Here is a 21,300-nt window from a genome sequence, read left to right on the forward strand (position 1 = left end):
GAGGAAGATGGGGGGAGATGGGGGAGATGGAGGAGAGATGGAGGAGAGGGGGAGGACGGGGTAAAGTGAAGGGGGAGGAGGAGGGAGAGGAGGAGGGAGAGGAGTAGGGGAGGCGGTGGGAGAAGGAGGGGGTGGGAGGAATGAGAGAAAAGGGGGTGTGAGGAGGGGGGAGGGGTTGAGAGGAGGGGGGGAGGAGGAGGAGAGGGGGTGGAGGAGGGGGTTGGAGGAGGAGGGGGTGGGAGGAGGAGGGGGAGAAGGGGGTTGAGAGAAGGAGGAGGAGAAGGGGGTTGAGAGAAGGAGGAGAGTTGGGAGGAGGAGGGGGTGGGAGAAGGGGGTGGGAGGTAGAGGGGGAGGGGTGGGAGCAGGAGGGGGAGGTGGGAGAAGGGGAAGGTGGGAGAAGGGGGGTGGGAGGAGGAGGGGGACAAGGGGGTTTCGAGGAAGAGGGGGAGAAGGGGGTGGGAGGAAGAGGGGGAGGTGGGAGGAGGATGAGAAGGAGAAGGGGGGTGGGAGGAGGAGAAGGGGGGTGGGAGGAGGAGGGGGAGGTGGGAGGAGAAGGGGAGTGGGAGGAGGAGCCCCTGTGGCTGGGAGGAGTGGGGGGGAGGGCCGGGTCCGCAGCTGGGATGGGCAGTTTTGTGTTGATGTCGCCCCAGAGGAGGCGGGGGAGGAGAAGTGCGTGTGGATGATGTCCATCCTGCGGCTGCTGCCTTCCAGGTGCGTGGGACGATGGCTGGGCAGTGAGGAGCACGTGCGGTCAGTGTCGTGCGGTGAGGACTCTCTCTCTCTGCCTTATGATTGGTTTGTGTGTCTGTGTGTGAGTGCGTATGTTGCGTGCGGGGAGGGGAGCGGTGGTGTCGTAGCGGTTATCGCTGCGCTGCGCTACGACCCCGGCCACCCGAGTTCGATTCCAGCTCACGGCCAACACTGGCGACGATTATCTAAACCGGTCCTGTGCCTCTCCCTAGGTCGACTCAGCCCCAAATGATTACCTGGTTCGGTGTGTAAACATCGCCACTGGGGAGACAAAGGCGGCCGGGCGTGGTGCTCGTCACCCAGCCCCCTCGTGTGCCACCGTGCTGGCGCTTCATAGGTGCTGCTCGCTAACAGCACTTGCCCCAACAGTCTGATAAGGCTACACGGGGGAATCTTTGTGTACGTTGAACTTCTTTTGCACCGTACCGTAGCCAACCGTGCTAATCGGAGGTGCCGGGGCGGTGGGGGACAACCAATTAAACAGAACCAGCAGCATCTTTTTTTCGATATTGCTTCATGATGACTCGGCAATAGTCGTCTTTTTGTGTGTGTTCGTTTTCTGAGATTGTCAAACGCTGAGTTTTGGGGCTTAAGATCCCAGCTTGAGTAGGCGCTGCGGTGCGAGCGAAAACGCCCGTGGGTTGAGCGCAAACTTCTGGCGTACGAAGCCACTTTGAAGAGAGACGGATGCCAGGGGGGGGGAAGAATATTCTGAAACCGGAGTTGCTTCCCCACCGGGTGACTCGTTGTGCTGTCAACCGCCTGCGCGCCTTGAATCGTCCTCGCGTCGCTGGTGTCTCTCGGTGTTACAGCGTGGACGGATGATAGATGCGTGGATGGGTGGATGGGTCCGTGGATGGATCCGTGGGTGGATCCGTGGATGCGTGGATGGGTCCGTGGATGGACCCGTGGATGGATCCGTGGGTGGATCCGTGGGTGGATCCGTGGATGGATCCGTGGGTGGATCCGTGGGTGGATGCGTGGGTGGATCCGTGGGTGGATCCGTGGGTGGATCCGTGGGTGGATCCGTGGATGGACCCGTGGGTGGATCCGTGGGTGGATGCGTGGATGGATCCGTGGGTGGATCCGTGGATGGATCCGTGGGTGGATCCGTGGGTGGATGCGTGGATGGATCCGTGGGTGGATCCGTGGATGGATCCGTGGATGGATGGATGGGTGGATGTGTGGATGATGGGTGGATGGATGGATGGGTGGATGTGTGGATGATGGGTGGATGGATGGATGGGTGGATGATGGGTGGATGCGTGGATGGGTGAGACTCGGTGATGCTTTCCTGGGAAACAGACGGAACAGTAACAGACAGAATAGTAACATTACTGTGATCATCATCATTACTGTGATCATCATCATCACTGTGATCACCATCATCATCATTACTTAGACACCCAGAGGGGAGAGTTTCTGAAGAACAATGATTAATGTGTTGCGTGTTTATCTGTCCCTCTGGGAAAATTAAGTTGCTACGGCTAAGAGAATTGAATTATAACAGCTCCATTATGAGTCACGGGTCCATTGTAGTCGAGTGTGTGAAAGTCCTGTCTATCGGCGTGTGCTCTGTACTCTGTCGGGAGCTGTAGTGTAGCGGTTAGATCACGGATATCAACACCGGTGACGATTATCTTCACCGGTCCTGGGCTCCCCTTAGGTTGACTCAGCCTCAAGTGAGTACCTGGTGCGGTGTGTACAATCATCGCCACTGGGGAGACAAAGGCGGTCGGGTGCGGCGATGGCCACCCACCCCCTCGTGTGCCGTGCCGGCCTTCATAGCTGCTGATCGCTGACAGCACTTGCCCCAACATCCCGTGAAAGGCTACACGGGGGATCGTTGTCTTTAGTACTCTGTTCTGCATTGTATTCTCGCGCACAATGGCATCAGCGATGTGTCCATGAGCCAGATGGCAATGTCGAGGTCCTCCTGCTGCTGCTGGCCACGACGAGAGAGAGGGCTTCGGCAGAGAGAGAGTTCGTGTCCGTGTGGGTTCACTGTGCGGTCCGTAGTGTGGGTTTGCATGTCCACAGTCGCATTGTTACTGCGGCTTGTCTTTGACGCGCAGTATATTTACGAGTCTCTTTGTATGCCTATGCGTCTCTGCGTCATTGTATCTCCTATGGGTCGCTTTGTATCTCGAATTCTCTGCGTATCTCTATGGTTCTCAATGAGTCTATCGCTTTGACCGTGTATCTGTATGGAGTACGTATCTCGGAGTTTCTGTCTCTAGAATCAATCGCTGTGAGTCTCTGCCTCTCTGTGTCTCTGTGCATGTACTCTGTGGTGCATAGTTGGAGTGGCATGGCCGCAGTCGCACCGCTGTGGCTTGTCTTGATTTTTTTCCATCGTGCAGGCGATGTGGCGCCCATCGGCCCGTCATTGATGTCCCGATGCGGTTGGTGGTCACACCGCAAAGTGTCTTCGAGGAGGAATGTCAAAGCCACGAGGTTGCCATGTTTGGGCCTCGAATGTCGAGGGTGTTTATTCTGAACGTCCGCGTTGTCCCGCTGTTGGCCGTCGTCCCTCCGGATCTGTACACTCCGCGAGTCCTAAAACGTAGACAAGTCCTTTTCCTCGGCGTTTGTGTAAACTACCAGCAATGTCTCACACTGCGCGATTTGCTGGATGCTGTCGTTTGCTCGTGTGAGACAGTTGCAGAGGCATATATCAGGGCATGTTTTGTTTGCATGTTCACCAGAAGTACTTGTGGTTAATGCAGACTTGCTTCCTTGCAAAAGGTATCCATTTGATGTTTGAATACTTTAACACCTCCTGTTTTATTGCCAGAAAGGGTAAGATCATATTCTTATTCTACACGAACTCTCTCTGCTGAAGCCCTCTCGTCGTAGCCCGCTGCAGACCTCGACATGCAAAATTAGCTCCGGGACATATTTGCCATCGTGTGCTGGGATGGAATGGTTTCTTAAGCAATCAGCCACAGAGTCGTGAGTTAGGAGCAGTCTCATTAGAGAAGCATTGAGTGCACAAAGGCGCAAAATGAGCGTCGGGTTCTACATTTCTATTTTTGATAGGCGCAGTTAATCCATAACTCGGTCATCAGCCCACAGATGTTTTTGCTTACGTACATAATTCGCTGTCTTCTTCCCTGGCTTCTCTTGGTACTAATAATTTCCCAAGTCAAACAGTTACACATTCAGTGTCGTATTTTCTCATTACATCTCCTACAAATCTAACTTTGACTTTCTCGAATAATTCTTATTAATTGCCTTCTTCTTCCTGCGTACCCTGCTGCTATCCATGATACATTTAGCTTATACAGTACTCATCTTGTTCTCGATTTAAAGCTTTTGTGACTGCAGGGAGATTTATATTCTCGGTTCTTTCGGTAAAGTCACGTAGAAGGGAATAATACAATAATAGATTGTATTGTTTTATTATTGTATTACTTCCCTTTAAAGCTTTTGTGACTGCAGGGATTCATATTCTTGGTTCTTTCGGTAAAGTCACGTAGAAGGGAAATAATTCAATAATAAATGTTATTGCTTTATTATTTCACTTCTACGTGACTTTACAGAAAGAACCAAGAATAGTACTCATCTTGTTTCTCCATGAATTGTTTACAATCCTTTTTTTTACGCAATTCTGTTGCTTCTAGTCTCCATATTCAAAACCGTTACATTGTTATTCCTTCTTTTCTCTATCCCTCTCTTTTGAGAGGCTGGCTGAGTCTGCAAGCCGGATAGTCCGCACACGTGTCTCCAAGAGTTCACTCTAAACCGCTTTGCAAAAGGTGAAATTCAAGACGGCGGTTCGGGGAACGCGTGGACTCGCGCCGAGAACCACAGGTCACGCCACTCGCCCGCTGGCCGTGCTCGTTAGCGCGCCGACGAATGAGCTGTAACGATTACTTTTGAAGCCAGTGAAAACAAAACAAAAAATCCTCCGTGACCGGCGGCGTGCGAGAGCCGTCGCTCGCCTCGAGCTGCCCACGCCAAACCAAAAGGCGTGTTTGGGATTCTTGAGATACGTTTCAAAGGTGCGAGATTTTCAAGAGCTCACGAAGGCGAACCCATCGGAAATTCTGACAGCATAGTGAGAGGGGCGTCCGAGCTTGCCCATGCAGGTGTCTCGCAGTGATCACGTTGTCCACTCGCGGAGCCTTGCAATGGGGAACTTTTACTGGTAGGAACCTCCTGGTTACACCAGCCCACAGGGGATTATTGTGTCCGTCGTGCAGGGAGGGGCTGGGTGGTCGAGGGAGGGGCTGGGTGGGGAGGGTGGGGCTGGGTGGGGAGGGTGGGGCTGGGTGGGGTGGGTGGGGCTGGGTGGGGAAGAGAGGGTGGGGAGGGGCTGGGTGGGGAGGGTGGGGAGGGGCTGGGTGGAGAGGGTGGGGAGGGGCTGGGTGGAGAGGGTGGGGAGGGGCTGGGTGGAGAGGGTGGGGAGGGGCTGGGTGGGGAGGGTGGGGAGGGGCTGGGTGGAGAGGGTGGGGCTGGGTGGGGGGGTGGGGCTGGGTGGGGAGGGGCTGGTCACCCCGTGGTGCCCTTATAAAACTCAAAGTTTAACCTACTCACGCCGGCTTGTGGCCGCCCGCACAGTCGGGCATATTTGCGGAATACACCACGCCGCCGTTGACCCTGGCCATTGACTGAGCAACCCAACGTTCCTATCAGCTCCCTCCGCAGGAATGTGTTACTTCAGTAACAGCGCTATGCAGCCTCATCTCGCCGGGTCTCTGAGATTTGCTGCTTGGATGGATGACTCGGGACACGTGAACGTTCCCGCTGATGTAGGAAAGCGATCCTTCCACTCAGTAGATACTCTCTCCCCTCTGGGTGTCTAAGTGGAGACTCTCTCCCCTCTGGGTGTCTCAGTGGAGACTCTCTCCCCTCTGGGTGTCTCAGTGAGACTCTCTCACCTCTGGGTGTCTCAGTGAGACTCTCTCACCTCTGGGTGTCTCAGTGGAGACTCTCTCCCCTCTGGGTGTCTCAGCAGAGACTCTCTCCCCTCTGGGTGTCTCAGTGAGACTCTCTCACCTCTGGGTGTCTCAGTGGAGACTCTCTCCCCTCTGGGTGTCTCAGTGGAGACTCTCTCCCCTCTGGGTGTCTCAGTGAGACTCTCTCCCCTCTGGGTGTCTCAGTGAGACTCTCTCCCCTCTGGGTGTCTCAGAGAGACTCTCTCCCCTCTGGGTGTCTCAGTGAGACTCTCTCCCCTCTGGGTGTCTCAGTGAGACTCTCTCCCCTCTGGGTGTCTCAGTGAGACTCTCTCACCTCTGGGTGTCTCAGTGAGACTCTCTCACCTCTGGGTGTCTCAGTGAGACTCTCTCACCTCTGGGTGTCTCAGTGAGACTCTCTCCCCTCTGGGTGTCTCAGTGAGACTCTCTCCCCTCTGGGTGTCTCAGTGAGACTCTCTCCCCTCTGGGTGTCTCAGTGAGACTCTCTCACCTCCCCTCTGGGTGTCTCAGTGAGACTCTCTCCCCTCTGGGTGTCTCAATAGAGACTCTCTCACCTCTGGGTGTCTCAGTGAGACTCTCTCCCCTCTGGGTGTCTCAGTGGAGACTCTCTCCCCTCTGGGTGTCTCAATAGAGACTCTCTCCCCTCTGGGTGTCTCCTACTGAGACCCTCCCCTCTGCGTAACACTTTGCCCTCCAAGCTCACGTGGGAGACCCTCGGTGTCCCGAAGGCTCAATTTTTGAAAATTGCTCATTATGGCTGCCCCACTTCAACAATTGTACGCCATGAGAAACATATTATCGTCTCGTAGATAATCATCGCTGAAGCCAGCGGCTACAGCTCTTAGCAAAGTAGTCGTCGTAGCTGCAGAGCGACGTAGACTCTGCCTTCAAAGCTCCGGGGCTTTTATCCCACTTGAAATGATCATCTAGAGCGGCTGTCAACGCGTGAGAAAGGGATCCACCACTTTTTTTCCATCTCGTTAGCGTCAATGCGTTATTGGCTGCCGCCATAGGACTGATGTTCGCCTCTCGAGCAGGGATAATGTTTGGATCACGAGATCGCAAATACGGTTTGTGCACGTACAGCCTTGTTGATTTTAACAAGTAGATTTGTGATAGCAATTACAGGAGCACCCCTCTTAACGAGCAACCCCTGTTAACGACTAATCGCTTGACGACGGACGGGCCTCCATTGAGCCCGGTGTGTAGTGTGTAGTGTAGTATAGTAGTGTAGTGTATAGTATTGTAGTGTATGGTAGTGTAGTGTATGGTAGTGTAGTTAATAGTGGAGTGTATAGTAGTGTCGTGTATAGTGTAGTGCCCCCATAGAGCCCAATGTGTTCCTTACCGACCAATTCCCCTGTTAACAACGGGCTGTTGTAGGTACAATAAACATTCATTCATGCATTGATTAACCATGTTTCTTTTAAAATCATGTTTATAATGTTATTAGTATCTCTATGCATTAATATCCATTGATGAAATATTATAAAGTACAATTTTGGGTGAAAAAGGGTAATTCCCTATGCTCGCTTGACGGCCGTCGTTAAGAGGGGTTCGACTGTAATTATGGTTCGGCATTTTTTTTTTCACGCCACGTGGTGGTCTGACGCAGGCAAAGAAGTCGGTTGTCACGTGTGCAAAGTGCGCAAATTTTTGCACGACGCGCCAATGATCATCGTGTCAGCTCGCCGGTGAGTTGACGAGTTTTCGCCACCATAATTGTGGCCACTCGATTAGGCATTTTGTTCGGAACTACGCCACGCAATTTTTCGGGAGCAAAATTCATAAAGCCTGAGGAACACAACCAATCCAGGAAATCAGGGTCACCGTGTCACCTTAAATCGGTGTCATGACCTCACAGGAACAGCCAATCCAATTTAAACAAGACATTAAACCCATTACAAATTAATGGATTATAATCGTATTACAATTTATCTGCACCACTGATGCATGTAACTAACTTGATTCAGTAGAACTACTTTGCTATACACCACAGGGCCCTGACAAAATGCAGTCATCTGGCTGTTGTTCATTTAATCTCTCTGGCCCCTGTCCCCTCTGTTATGAAAAATTGGACATTGCCAAAAAATGTTGCACATTATAAAATGTATCCTTTTTAGGGCCAGTGCTATTGAGGAATGTTTTGGGGTTTTTTTTGTTTGTTATGTGTGCTAAATGGTAAGTTAACTAAAGTGTATGCCTACCGGGCCTGTAAGTATAATTTACGAGCGGGTCCCTGGTAAAGCGGGCAGTGAATCTGAGCCATCTCTTGCCTGGTTAAATAAACAGCATTGCGTGACGCCGCCCCCGCCGATGTCAGGGACACTCTGCAAAGGTTTCTGAAGCTCTGGAAACATCCTCCCGTGCGTTTGTTCCGTCCCAGGGGGGGATGGGCACACGCTCTCCAGAATCGTCGCTTATCATCGGCGGCAAATATTAACTCGTTGTCAATGTGCAACGTCTGGAATCTAGACGTGCGATGGAGCTGTCAATGTGTGACGACAGCCGTGAGTCCGCGATCAATGTGGATTCTCCGAGGAATTCCGCAGACGTGTCCGGGGCTCCGGGGTCACGCAAAAGTCAGCGCAAAGAAGCGAGGAAAAGATAAAGAAACATACCTTTACGCGTGCACAACAATTACAGCTGGAGAGGCATGTTTGTGGTCACCAGCTCAGGCAAGGTTGTTTACCAAATGTTGTTATTTGGCCGGAACAGTTGTGATATCAGAAAGGGTGTCCTGAAGCTTTTGTTAAAAAAAAAATTATTCCCCTCTCGGTTTAAAGTTTCCTGTCCTCATAATCGACTCGTAATATGCAGGCAAAGAGCAGCGCTAGCTGGGCAGTGGGCGGGGATCGCTGAACAGTGGGAGGGGCTAGCCCAGTAGTGGGAGGGGCTAGCCCAGTAGTGGGAGTGGCTAGCCCAGTAGTGGGAGGGGCTAGCCCAGTAGTGGGAGGGGCTAGCCGAGCAGTGACCGGGGCTAGCCGAGCAGTGACCGGGGCTAGCCGAGCAGTGACCGGGGCTATCCTTGTAGTGGGCGGGGCTAGCCTGGTAGTGGGCGGGGTTAGCCAGGCAGTGGGTGGGGCTAGCTAAGCAGTGGGCGGGGCTAGCCAGGCAGTGGGCGGGGCTAGCCGAGCAGTGGGCGGGGCTAGCCGGCCAGTGGGCATGGCTAGCCGGCAGTGGGTGGGGCTAGCTAAGCAGTGGGCGGGGCTAGCTGAGCAGTGGGCGGGGCTAGCCGAGCAGTGGGCGGGGCTAGCCGAGCAGTGGGCGGGGCTAGCCGAGCAGTGGGCGGGGCTAGCCGAGCAGTGGGCGGGGCTAGCCGAGTAGTGGGCGGGGCTAGAACTGGGTGTGGTCACCCAAGAACTGGGTGTGGGCTACAGAAAATATGCATCACTGGGCGGGGCTAGAGGCTGAGTGGGGCTTGTTTGATGGAGGGAGCTTGGTGCTGCCAAGCTCACCTTGTCCCGCCTAGTTGAGCCTCCCGCAAATGTGGTAGTCCTAAGGCTTAGTTCGGAGGATACATTGATGGGCACGTTCACACACAGAGCCAGAACCACTGAGATAATGGATTCGCATTCAAGAGGCCACCTGGAATGAATCCGTGATTCTCATGTGCAGTGAGTGTTACGGTGTCAGCTCGGCTTGGACCTATCCCAACTCTTAGGGCTAATGCAGTCAACGTGAATTCCTGCTCATATGAGCATTGAAATCATGCTTATCTGCTGTTTACAGCCCTGAGTCAGTGGTGGAAATGCCATGTTCCATCGAACACACACCTTGGTACAATTTGTTTGACCCCAGAGGAATGATGAGCCGAGTCAACTCCCCCAACCCCGATTTGAACTCCGAACCTTCCGATTTCAAGCCACTGAGCCACATGGCTCGATGGGGTTCGAAGAGATGGTTTACAACACACAGAGGTGTGCACGCACTGCACGTGCAAAAGCTCTCGGCCTTGTCGAGACCACCAGCTCAAAAGGAACTGGATATGTGGCCATGTTGTAGTTTAGAATCACAGACTCTTCAAGAGTTCAGAAACTGTGGCCACGTCCCAACAACCGGCAGCAGTGAAACAGAGACTCGGCCGTAGAACGGTTTTGTCCTCCTTAGGACTCATCAGTAAAGTAGGAGCACATGCCGGTGTACTGCTGCCAAAATTCCTCTGGGAACCCCATACACAGAGTGGGGTGTTGCCTTCATGCTATTGGGGACCCCCAGTAGCATTTTCCCCAGAGGTGACGATCATTCAAATCTGTAAATGATGAGAAAAGCTACGACAACGGAAAATAGAATGCAACGGACACCTGTGCAGGATCGTCCCAGACGCGGCGTGGATATACAGCTGTGTCGTCTCTGTGCTTTGTGTAATCTCTTCGTTTCCACCCTGCGTCGTCAATTGTTCTGTTCTGACGCTATTTCCTCTACCAATGCGAGACGGACAGCAGCTGTGCGGTACTGCTGATACAGTTAGAGATGGAAACATCCCCCTGCATTGTGAGCGAAACCAATCAAACCTCGCTCCAGGTTGTAATTAGAAAATTCTGGTTTTCTGATTTTTTTTTCCAAGTCCAGAAAATTTTAGACTACGGGCAACGTTTTGGGTCACGTCCCCCTTTATTTGTGTCAGATAAATAGCAAGGTCAGAGAAGACAGAGTGGACCATCTGTTGGTTTGCTATGATGTAGGGCCATTGACCGAAACGTTGCCCATTAAATATTTTCCCTTTCAAGGTTGCGTGGTGTTACTGACGAGTGTTGAGTTTTTGTCTTTGCAATAGCAGCAGCCTGACCAAACGGTTTTTGTATTTGTTTACATGTGGCCTTCAATTTTATGATTGTTAGATTTAGCATTACACTGCAGATACTGTACATACAATATACTAGCTCCTGTTCTCTTTTTAAATGCTTGAATTGGTGCTTTTCTTTTTACAATTAATTGATTATGCTGTTTCTACATATCCGCATGTATGTTTTTCGTCTTGATATTCATCACGGGGAGGCATTCACCAGACAGTGGATGATATCATATCCGCTTAATTTAGATTTCTTGGACATGTAACGAGAAAGACAAGAGACTGAACGTGAATGTTTTTTTTTTACTGGGAATACTATCGGTCCAAGAAGCCAGGGAAGGCGGCCGATGAAGTGACAAAATAAGCATTTTTAACAATTGGATGCAATTGGGAGGAGAGTCATAACCCGAAGTCATTGAGTATGAATACACGGACAAAGCTCGGTGGCGGGAAGGAACGCCGCGACGCTGACCGTCGCCACCGGCGTCTTTGAGATGGGGGCGCGGACTGATTGATCGTGAGACACAGAGAGACTTGTGGCTCATTTCACGTCCTCCGTCGTGGAGGCAGGCCCTGGGAGCTGCATTGTCACTGGGCGAGGAGAGCGCTCCTCACCGAGCCATCCATCTGCGCCCCCCCCCCCCAACTCTGTCCACCGACCTGGACGTGCCGGGGCACGCGGAGACGGTGGAGCTGGCGTGCCGTAGAGCCCTCGCTGGCATCCCGTCACCGCCGCCGCCGTGCGGCGCATTCCTGCCGTGGCGAATGTCTCTTCCAGGATTAATGAGGGCCCAGGCACATGTGGTGTTGCGCATTTGCTTTGGGTTTGAATCCATGTATTGAATACAATCTCTTTCAACTTTATTTTCCAAAACTGATCTCTCTGCTCTGAAAAAGGGCCCATTTTCACAACACGCCACCTATTGTGTGCAGTCCGTACGTTGGTTTTCGTTTGAGGGCCGCAGGGTTATTTAGTTATTTTCCTTTGTGCTTGTGCACCGCAGCCAACGCAGCGTCACGAGTGATGGTCTTCTTCTTCTTTCAAATGGAGTAATAGCAGCAGATTCAAGATGCAATTGTAGATTTGTTATCCACCCAATTGTCTGTTCAGACTCAGAGTGGATCTCGTCCGCGTACCTCCTTTAAAGGAGTGAAGACAGCGATGGAGTGTTTACGATGCGGTTGATGGTTGGGATTCGTATCGCTCACAGACCGCCGAATCTTTGATGGCGTGCCATTTGTGCCATCGGATGGCCTCATTGGCCGCACGCCCAGTCCCGATTCGGTTGGTGATCGACCATTTGCGGAGTGGAAGGTTGAAACGGGGAGGTTCGACAGCAGCAGTAGCGTTCCGTACGAGAGACGTTTATTTTTGAAGAGTGATGGTGATCATCATAAAGCTGTCTGTGGTTTAGCTGTTTGTACATACGCACACAGCTGAAGTTGACTTCATTGATTGCATTCCAGATGACCGAGGGATAACGCTTTGAGGTGGCTCGGCAGCTAGGAAGGATAATAATGGTCGTGTTGCTCTTATACTTGTTTGCCGTATATGGCGGGGAGTTGATGGGGGCATTCACGTGTTCAATATCAAGGTCGGCGAGTGACCAGTGGACGGGTTCTGGAGTCGTCTGTATGATCCAAGCGGGCAGTGGCATGTTTTTTGCTCCGTGGTTTGAGATGTTAGGCTCGCATGGAGATGTCACATACTCACCTAGAAACTCCTAGATTGGCGCAGGCAACCCTTAGACTCGACTAAGGCGCTTCTTTTGCTGCGTGGCGAGGGGCCGATCAGCGACTCGTCTGCGTTCATGTAGAGGTTGGTGGCCAAGGGAGCCACAAGGTGAGTTAATGAAGCATTGCTGGCGATCGATTGAAGCGGCCTGTGGCGTTACTGTGCCACTCCCCGGGTTTTAGGATGGTGACCGCAGTCGTGCTCTGGTGGCGAGATGTTAACTACTTCGCCTGGTATATTGAAGGTCGTGAGTTCGATCCCAACCCTGACGCCTGCTCTATATTTGGAGTTTGTGTTTTCTCTCTCATCATTATCACGGTGGCTCAGAGACGATAACTACCTCACCTGGTATACTGGAGGTCGCTCTCTCTTTACTTCCGCTTTAAGTTTTTTACAGTTCGACTGGGGTTGCAATGCAAATGCAAAAGAATCCGTCATTCGAGCGCATCCGTCGAGCGATCCACACATCGGCGGAATGAGGGCTTCGTATGGTGGGCTTGTTTTCTGCTGCGTTGAAGGAGCACTATTAGTATGAAGCTCTGTTAGACTGAAGCACAATTAGTCAATACCTCATAACATGGCAGCGTGGGGTTTAACAGCAATGCTTTCTCCGTCAGATTCAGAATCATGGACCATGGTACAGTGAGCGGAACAAAACATGGAAAGTGCAGAAAGGGGCATGCATGGGGGAGCGGTGCATGCGTGGGGTGACGCCGAGAGGCAGAGAGAGGAACACGTGGACTAGAGAGCATACGCAATTCGTCGGAGAGATCACTTTGACCGGCCCGACGCGGCGACGGCCGCTGGTCGAGACTCGTGACGGAGTTACAGCTAAAGGAGGGATCGCTCCCCGAGCGAATCCATTCACCGTGGAGATGGAGCTGTGGAATCGGCTCGTGCGCTGGCGCTAGGGGGATCGTGCCGTCAGAATCGAAATCTTCATTTAGATTACGTATCTCAAGAGAAGGCGACGTATCTTGGCGAGGCCTTCATCCAGCAGTGGATAGACCGTGGCCGATGATGAAGATGTGAGCAATGGTTGGTCGCGTTGCTGCTCTGGAGACCGGGAGATCGTTGTTCGGTGTTTGCTCGCCAGTTCGGCGATGGCTTTGGCCGTGATTTCCCACTGAACGGAGCGGGCTCACGTGAAGTCTGCTGCCACCTTTCCACTCCGTGTTTGATAGGAGAGGTGAATGCGTTGTTGCTGCTGTGCAGCTGTGCACACATCGTGCCCACCTGTGCACGGGTGCCAGGTTGCGTGCGTGCGTGCACGCGCTCGATCATGTTAATGCTCACATTCTTATGCAGTGCAAGCCGCGTTTTTTTATTCTCTTGGAGAAATACAAGGGTAGCGTTCGTCAACAAAAGCCATCCTTGCCCCTCCGGTTCCACCCTCCCTCCATTCCCCCTCGAGGCGAAGGTTGGCTGCTGCCACCACAGTAACCCTGCCACCACGGTAATCCCACACATTCCAATCAAATTCCCCATCATCCTCCGTTTCCATCCAGCAACGTCGTCATCATCATCATCATCATAAACAACATCGTCCATGATCAATTGACTACTGGATGAAGACTTTCACGAGCCGTCGCCATCTCTCACGATCTCGCGATATAATAATCCACCCAGCACGAACCGATTTTATCGCTCCATCTCCTCCGTGGACGGTAAAAATGCGCCTCCCGGGCGTTCCGCTCCCTTTCCCGTGCACTAGGGTCACCGCGGTGTGTCGACACCAACGGTATCTCGTACGCTAGAAGCGCCACCATGGATCTAATCGCTCGACCAGCAACGCAGCGTCCCTGTGTCGTGATTGTTACAACAGCGGTCGCCAACCTTTTTGTCGCCAGGGACCGGTTTCGTGGATGACAATTTTTTCATGGATGGGGGGGGTTCATCATTTTGGGTCTTTCCCCCTCTTTCAAAGAAGCTCTCCAGCGACGTTTGTTTTTTACTCATTTTGGCTAGGGGTTAGAGCTTGTGGGCTGACCAACACTGTGACTGAGACAAGTGTGTGCAGTGCGGGAAAGAGGCGCGGATGGAAGTGGTAAATAAGAAAACAATGGGGGCGGGCCACGTGCGGCCTCACCGCTCACCTCCTGCTGGTCGGCCCGGTTCCTAATAGGCCACGGAACGGTACCGGCTTCGGGGGGACGTTTTCATTTGTTAGCCACCTCGCTTGGTGTACAGGAGGTCGTGGTTTTGATCCCGACCCTGACGTATGCTGTATATCTGGAGTTTGCGTGTCTCTCCCCGCGTGGTCGCGTAGACTTTTCTCCGGGTCCTCCGGTTGGCTGCTGCTATTTCCACACGATCAGCCACTTTGTTGAGCTATCATTTGGTGGACAGGTTGCTTCTGGAAAAGAGCTACGTAGCTCAGTGGGCCTTACCTGATAAATTAAAACTAGAATAGTTTTCATTTTAGTTCCCCCCCCCCCTTTCCCGCCCATATTTAATTTCCTGACACTTTTAAGGAAATAACAAAATCGTAATAAATAAAGAGTTCTGCGTAAATATGTAGAGGAAAACCTCGCCGAATGCGGTTTTATTGGAGCGCATGTTTTGGCTCTACACGGTTTACTTTCATGATGTCTTGCATAATATCGCCCTTTGGGGTTAGATCGCATGGATATATAAATGTGTCGTTAAACCCGCCACCAGCCGACACAGCCAAGGGATGTCACGTAAGCAGAACGTGATAATTCGTCACTAGTACAGCACGCCGGTGTGTGTTGGAGAGCAAATCCACAACATTTACAATTTGAGTGCGATGTCTCGCCAGTAATTACAACTAACTTCATCAGGCGACAGCCAGATTTGTGGAGAAGTCCTCCTGTTACGTTCATTAAACCATTCGGTGGCCGGTTTAACGACACATTTATATATTTAGGCGATCTAACCCAAAAAACTATATTATGGATGATATTGGTCGCGAAAGCCTACGTGTTAAACATTCATGATGTTTGTTTTGCGGAACACGACGGCGTTGATGATGTGGCTATGCGAGGTTTGCCGCTGCTAACGTTGTTTGCTTAGAGACAGTTGTTAGTTGGACTTTGCGAGAGGCGAGTGCTGCATTCGTCGGAAGGAACCGAAGGGCGATTTAATCGACTCGACGATGACGACTTATTTGTCTTCCAGGTCGGTTCCTCCGTTTTGTGATGGTTCCGATTGACAAGAGCCTGCATTCGCGACATTTAAACAACGCGTCGGGGCCGGCCTGGTTTCCCCGACGTGATTTAGCGTGGAGCTTTTATTATTCTCGAGCGTTTTGCGCGGCCGATCTTTTTTCTATGAAACCCCATCAACACAACGGCAAAGTGACGCTTCTACCGTTGACCGCCCGTTTTTGTTTTCTGCGCGGCGTTGTAACGAGACGCTGCTCCAATACGCTCAGCAAAATATTCACGCGCATTGCCGTGTGCGTCCAGCCGTCCACTCGTTGAGGACGCTCGTCATGCGGACGTCCACAATAGCGAATCGTTCAAGTGACAGTGCTGGGAGCAAGCAGCAGGCTGGCAATTCAGTGTTAGGGGCCAGCGTCGGGCTGGCAATTCAGTGTTAGGGGCCAGCGTCGGGCATCAGTGCCGTGGTGCGGAAAGAGTGATGCAGACAGGGTTTTGTGTTGAGGTAAAGATAAAGAGTTCACACACACGAGAAATGGAGAGCGACTAAACAACCTTTAGTACAAGGACAAGGGCAGAAATTCTAGATTTGAAGCTTTCGTGACTGCAATGATTCTTAGGTTTTTTCGGTAAAGTCACGTAGGTAAAACATAGCAATCACCACAAATGCAACTCAATTTGTAGACTCCAGGATACTGTAAGTCAGGAACGATTCCATCTGTGAAGGATGTCGTTCCTGACTTACAGTATCCTGGAGTCTACAAATTGAGTTGCATTTGTGGTGATTGCTATGTTTTACCTACGTGACTTTACCGAAAAAACCTAAGAAGACAAGGGCAGAGCTTGTGTAGAATTAGGATGGATGGGAGTGAGTGATGATTTTTTACCCAGGAACTCAACCCTCCTTTTCCCATGAAGTTGATAATTCGTTGAATGCGGTTTTGCTCAACACGGCTTTTCTCCATCAACGTAAACCCCGCGCCTAGCGAGGTTGCCCTGTACTACACGTATCAGCGACCACTTTGCTAAATAATTTTTGGGAGTAATCGGCTTCATAATTTTCCCAGCTCACTGAAATATTTTCCCGACGTGCTATCGGGTCGTGCCCCTCGCATCTCGGCACGATGTCTGACGTTTTTGCTCCATGTGCTGGGCTCATGGCACAGCAGTTGTTATCATTATTACGACTATGTTTTTCTTTATTACGTTTATTACCATCCTCAGGAAGACGACGACGATGATGGTCCGACTGTACAGACCACAGGTGTTCACGTGAACAGTCCGACAATCGCTTGCTCACACCACTGCTGGCGGAAGGACCTCCACCAGAGGACACATGAGAGAGCGTTTGGCCTCCTCTTTCACGCCTGCCAAACGCTCGGCCGTTTTAGATGGTGCCACGGGTGTTTTGTGCGGGGAAAGCAATCGTGTCTTGTTGCGCTGTTGGCTAGATAAGGATACCATGATGTTGCGACAGTAAACTGGTTTTGTGTTGTGCGTTTTAACTTTTTTTCATTTTAATCGGAGAACGATCTCACGGAAAAAAATGAACGCGTTCCTGCCTCTCCTGTGTTATCGTTTCAGAGAATCGAACGTCAAAGCCGCCCACGCCCTCGACGAGCGCCCAGAAAAACACTCCCGAACAGTCCCCATTTAAACCACTTAAACCGATTCGCCAACTCTACAGAATAAAATAATCGCCACACCGCTCTGGCCCTGCCAATCTCATTCATCCAATTCGCTCACCCTCCGCCGTGGAGATGGCAGAGGCGAGAGGTGCGTGCGGAATGAAAACATCGCAAAGTCTTGGCAAAACAGAACGGGCCGCCGTCGATAAGATGCCCAACCCTTCCTCACGTGCCAGCAGAATCGGCGGGATGAGCCAAAATCAGCCCACCGGGCCAAATGGCACACGCGGCGCTCCTGGGCCCCGTGATCAAAAACCAGGGCGGCACCTTCTGATATGCGGAGGGGGCGGCTGTGGGGGCGGTGGCGGTGGCAGCAGGGACGGCTCCATTGCGGACGACGCCCCCGAGGACGTGGGAGGGGGGAGCGGAGTGAGCGGGGTGAGTGGGGGGCCCCGAGGGTCTCCGGAAGATTCGCCTCTCGGCACGTTTCTGCCATTCATCGCGATGGACTGCGTGCTGCTGCACATCGACGACGACGACGACGACGACCACCGCAGTGAGGACAGCGACGTTTGGCAGCCCGACCAAGGCCCTGACGCCGTCACGGAGCGGCGAGCGCCGAGCGCCGAGCTTTCCTCCGCCGCCAGCGAGCGGTCGGAGCGAGCCGGGTGCTGCCTGAACGGTGGGGGGGAGGAGGAGCAGGCAGAGGAGGAGGAGATGGCGGTAGAGGAGTTGGGAGAGGCCCGCGAGACGACGTGGGAAGCGGAAGAAAGCCAGCCGCCGGTCGCGGGGAGCGGCGGCAGCGGTGGCACCTCGAAGCGCCGGATGGATGGGGACAGCCTCCCCATTGTTTGCAGCGCGGAGAAGCTGGTGGAGCCTGCGGGAGATGGGGCCAGCGGCCCTGGCCGGCCAGCGACGGCAACGGTGGTGTCCAGCCAAGAGCCGCAGTCACCCCCTGCCACGGTCAGTGTGCGTGGATCTTCTTGCCGCTCGTGCGGTACCCGCAACAGTATTTGTAATCTCTGCAGTTGAAATGACAAAACGATATTTGTCTTCGTGTGGTTAAACGGAGTGGGGGGGGGGCATAGTGCACGCAGAGTGCACCTTGCCAATAACGTGTGTGGTAACACCCGGGTGCATTTGTTTAACAGGGTGATGAGACACAGATGGGTCGATACCTATCCGGAGGTTTGCTTTCTCCAACAAAAGTGGCTGGGTAATGTTGGCCACCAAAGCCACGATGCCGATGGAGCTAAAGATTTTTTAATTGAGTCCGATGTGGAGACGCAGTACGGGGTTCTCTTTTTCTATCCTGCTCAAGACAATGGAAGACGATGACATACTTACAAACGTGCAATGTCCATCGGATCGCATCGACTTATCATTAAATCACTCGTGCAGGGGTGGAGCGGTGGTGCAGTAGGGTAGCGCACCGCGCTGTGAACCGTGAACCCCGAGCGTCCGGCTGTTCAGCGGAACGCCCAAACGTCTTGGGATCGTTACACGAGGCATGCAAAGTTTTAGACAATTCATTGGAACAAACAACTCGCAACTTGGCTGACATATTGCCTTCGTCGCATGGGCTCGTTGTGAGTGGCCATAGACGCCGCAGCCTGCCTAGGTCGCGTACGGCCGCGATGTCACCGAGAGGTGGCCAATCACTCCGTCAAGCGAGGGCCGGCAGCCAGAGAGCTCTGTAAAGGTCACCTTTGACCCCCCCCCCCCATCCTAGCAAGAGTTCGTGTTTGGCTTTGGTAGCCGAGCCACCACGTTAACGAACCCACGAATTCTCCTTCGCCAGCACCACCGCCTGCGCTTGACCCCACGCCCCCCCTCTACGTCCCGCCCCCCGCGCCCCCCCCACACCCCCTCCCCGCATCCCCCCCCATGCCCCCCCCCACGCCCTCCCCCCCACGCCCTCCCCCCCACGCCCTCCCCCACGTGCCCCCTGTAAATCGATTTCAACCGTTCAGCGCCGTGACGGCTCTCCCAGTGAAACGAGCAGTCACAACGAGAAGTCCCATGATGTTGCTGCTCACCCCGAGCTCTCAATGTGGCATTGTATTTGTGCTGTTCGCCTTTTGGCATTCTCTGGTCTCACACTGTTTGAGACTAGGCTCTAAAGAAAGATGTCTCTGGTGTGGACCAGTTTCAAAGACAATGCATCATCATATGCTACCAGAGCATGTTTTTTTGTTTGCATGTTCACCAAAAGTACTGTGTGGTTAATGCAGACATGATTCCTTGCAAAATGTTTCTGCTTGGTGTTTTAACATCTTAACACCTCCTGTTTTATTGCCATGAAAGTAATTATTTCTTATTATAATCAATAGCGTTGGTGTGATGGGTGCTGTCTCTCGCTCAGCTCACTTCCCCGGCACGCGCTGAGCTGCGCTTGGCAGCGTCGTATTTTTTCGAGGACGGCGTTTCACGTCGCCAGCATGTGTTTGTCATTTGAACGGACGACTGCAGAAATTTGAGGAATCTCAAGATTCTTAAGAATCCTTGATGCCGAGCAGCCGGGGCTGAGACCCATCTGATCGCGGTGCCAGCGGCTCTACTCGGAACAAACGAGCGGACTCTACGTCTCGTTCGCATATCCGTCTCTCCGCAAATGAAATCTAGCGGCATTTTTTTGACACGACCTGTCGGCCACGAGGCCTCTCAAGGGAGTGCGTTCATGTTTTTGTTTTTTGTTTGTTGCGGTTGCACCCGATTCAAGAGCTGAATGGCTCACAGGGCTATACCTAATAAATAAACTTGAACTTGAACTCATTCTGGCAACATTGCTTCAGTGCAAGCGGAACTCTTAGACTGGTCTTTCGACAGACAGCATCCAACCAGCAGTCGAGCCAGCTTAAATCAATGCTGGGGCTCTGCCAGATGTCATATGCAAGGTCATTCTCAGTAAGTTATGGATCTTGCTCAAAGTAGCCTTGCGATCACCTCTATGTGAGTCTATGGGTCTCGGTGTGAGTCTGTGAGTCACCGTTTGAATCTATGAGTCTCTGTATGAGTCTATGAGTCTGTCTGTTGGTCATCGAGTGAGTCTCTGGGTCTTTGTGTGAGTTTTTTTTATCTCTCTGTGAGTATATGGGTCTCTATGGGTCACTGTGTGAGTCTATGGTTGCCAGCGGCCTCCCCCAGTCTCCACCCCCCAGTGGCCTCCGCCTGTGCGGTCGAGCCCTCCCCGCTCTGCGGTGTCGCCCCCCTGCCACTGCTACCGCTGCTTTCACCGTCTCTCCTCGGGTTGTCTCCCTCCACTTCTCTTCCCTTCTCCTGTCGACCTCCACCCATCCCGTTGCATGATTGGCATGCGGTGAATGACTCTTTATAGGCCTTGTGGGAGCGCCTTTACAGTGTTCAACAAGCCTTGTCGGTGTGACAGAACGATGACGGCTCTTGGCACGCTCTGCGAAGCTTACGCTGTTCTCTTCTCCTCTTGCGCACTATTGGCGGAAATCCGTACAGAAGCCAAGTGCCCATGTCGAGATCTGCTGGCCACGACGAGAGGGCTTTTGGAGAGAGTTCGTGTAGCTTTGCCACTCCTCCTCCGTCGAAGGACTCCCAGTGGGTTTACATTATGGTCCATAGTTTGCATCTCTGAGTCAGTGCCATATTAAGCTAGTGCAGAGCCTGTAGCATATGTTCTAAAGGGGTGATACATTAAACAAAACATGTATACAGGTAGTCCCCGACTTACGATGGAGATGCGTTAGACGACCCCATCGTAAGTCAAAAATATCGTAAGTCGAAAATGGCCTAGCCTACCCAGGAGCCTTAAAGAATGGTGATAATTTAGCAAAAGAGAGCAATTTACAGTACCGTACTGTATAAACTATATACTGTATGTATTTATTAATTACAATACTGTATTGCACAGTAAATTTTTAAGTAAAAAACAAGGTAAATTCTTAGCCTACCTTTGAGGAAACAATCCTATCTGCTATAAAAAAAACTTTTAACATGCATTGAACACCGAGAAAACTGAACTCCGTCGACCGCTGGTGAGAGTGAGAGGCATCACACAAGGCGGGAGATGCATTCAGAACATCCCGGTAGTGTCCCAACGTTCAGAATTGTACCTCGTACGCTGCTGCGTTTGCCTGCCGCGCGAAATATAAAATATTTTACAATTTTGTCATATCGTTATCGCCATCGTAAGATCGAAATATCGTAAGTCGGACCATCGTAAGTCGGAGACTGCTTGTATATTAAAACACACATTTTTTACTTGCATAGGAAAGTAATTGTATTTTTTCATTTGCTATACAGCCAGATAATACGACAAATCGCTCACCTTAAACACCCAGTCATTCGTAAAAGTTGAAGGCAGTATAGTACTATA

At 52.1% G+C, this 21,300-nt stretch overlaps 1 protein-coding gene across 1 annotated transcript in view; it reads left to right on the top strand.

Annotated features, from left to right (window-relative positions):
* Positions 1-644: 644 nt before the first annotated feature.
* The window catches only part of LOC133357678 (stAR-related lipid transfer protein 13-like), a 164,338-nt gene continuing 143,682 nt past the window's right edge, over positions 645-21,300 (top strand). The window contains 2 exon segments of the mRNA XM_061575768.1: positions 645-764; positions 16,909-17,915. Coding sequence (XP_061431752.1) covers positions 17,085-17,915 — 831 coding nt within the window. The 5' untranslated portion in view covers positions 645-764; positions 16,909-17,084.

This window comes from Lethenteron reissneri, chromosome 59 (genome assembly GCF_015708825.2).
Source record: "Lethenteron reissneri isolate LAM-NWPU_2019-01 chromosome 59, ASM1570882v1, whole genome shotgun sequence".
Taxonomy (NCBI): domain Eukaryota; kingdom Metazoa; phylum Chordata; class Hyperoartia; order Petromyzontiformes; family Petromyzontidae; genus Lethenteron; species Lethenteron reissneri.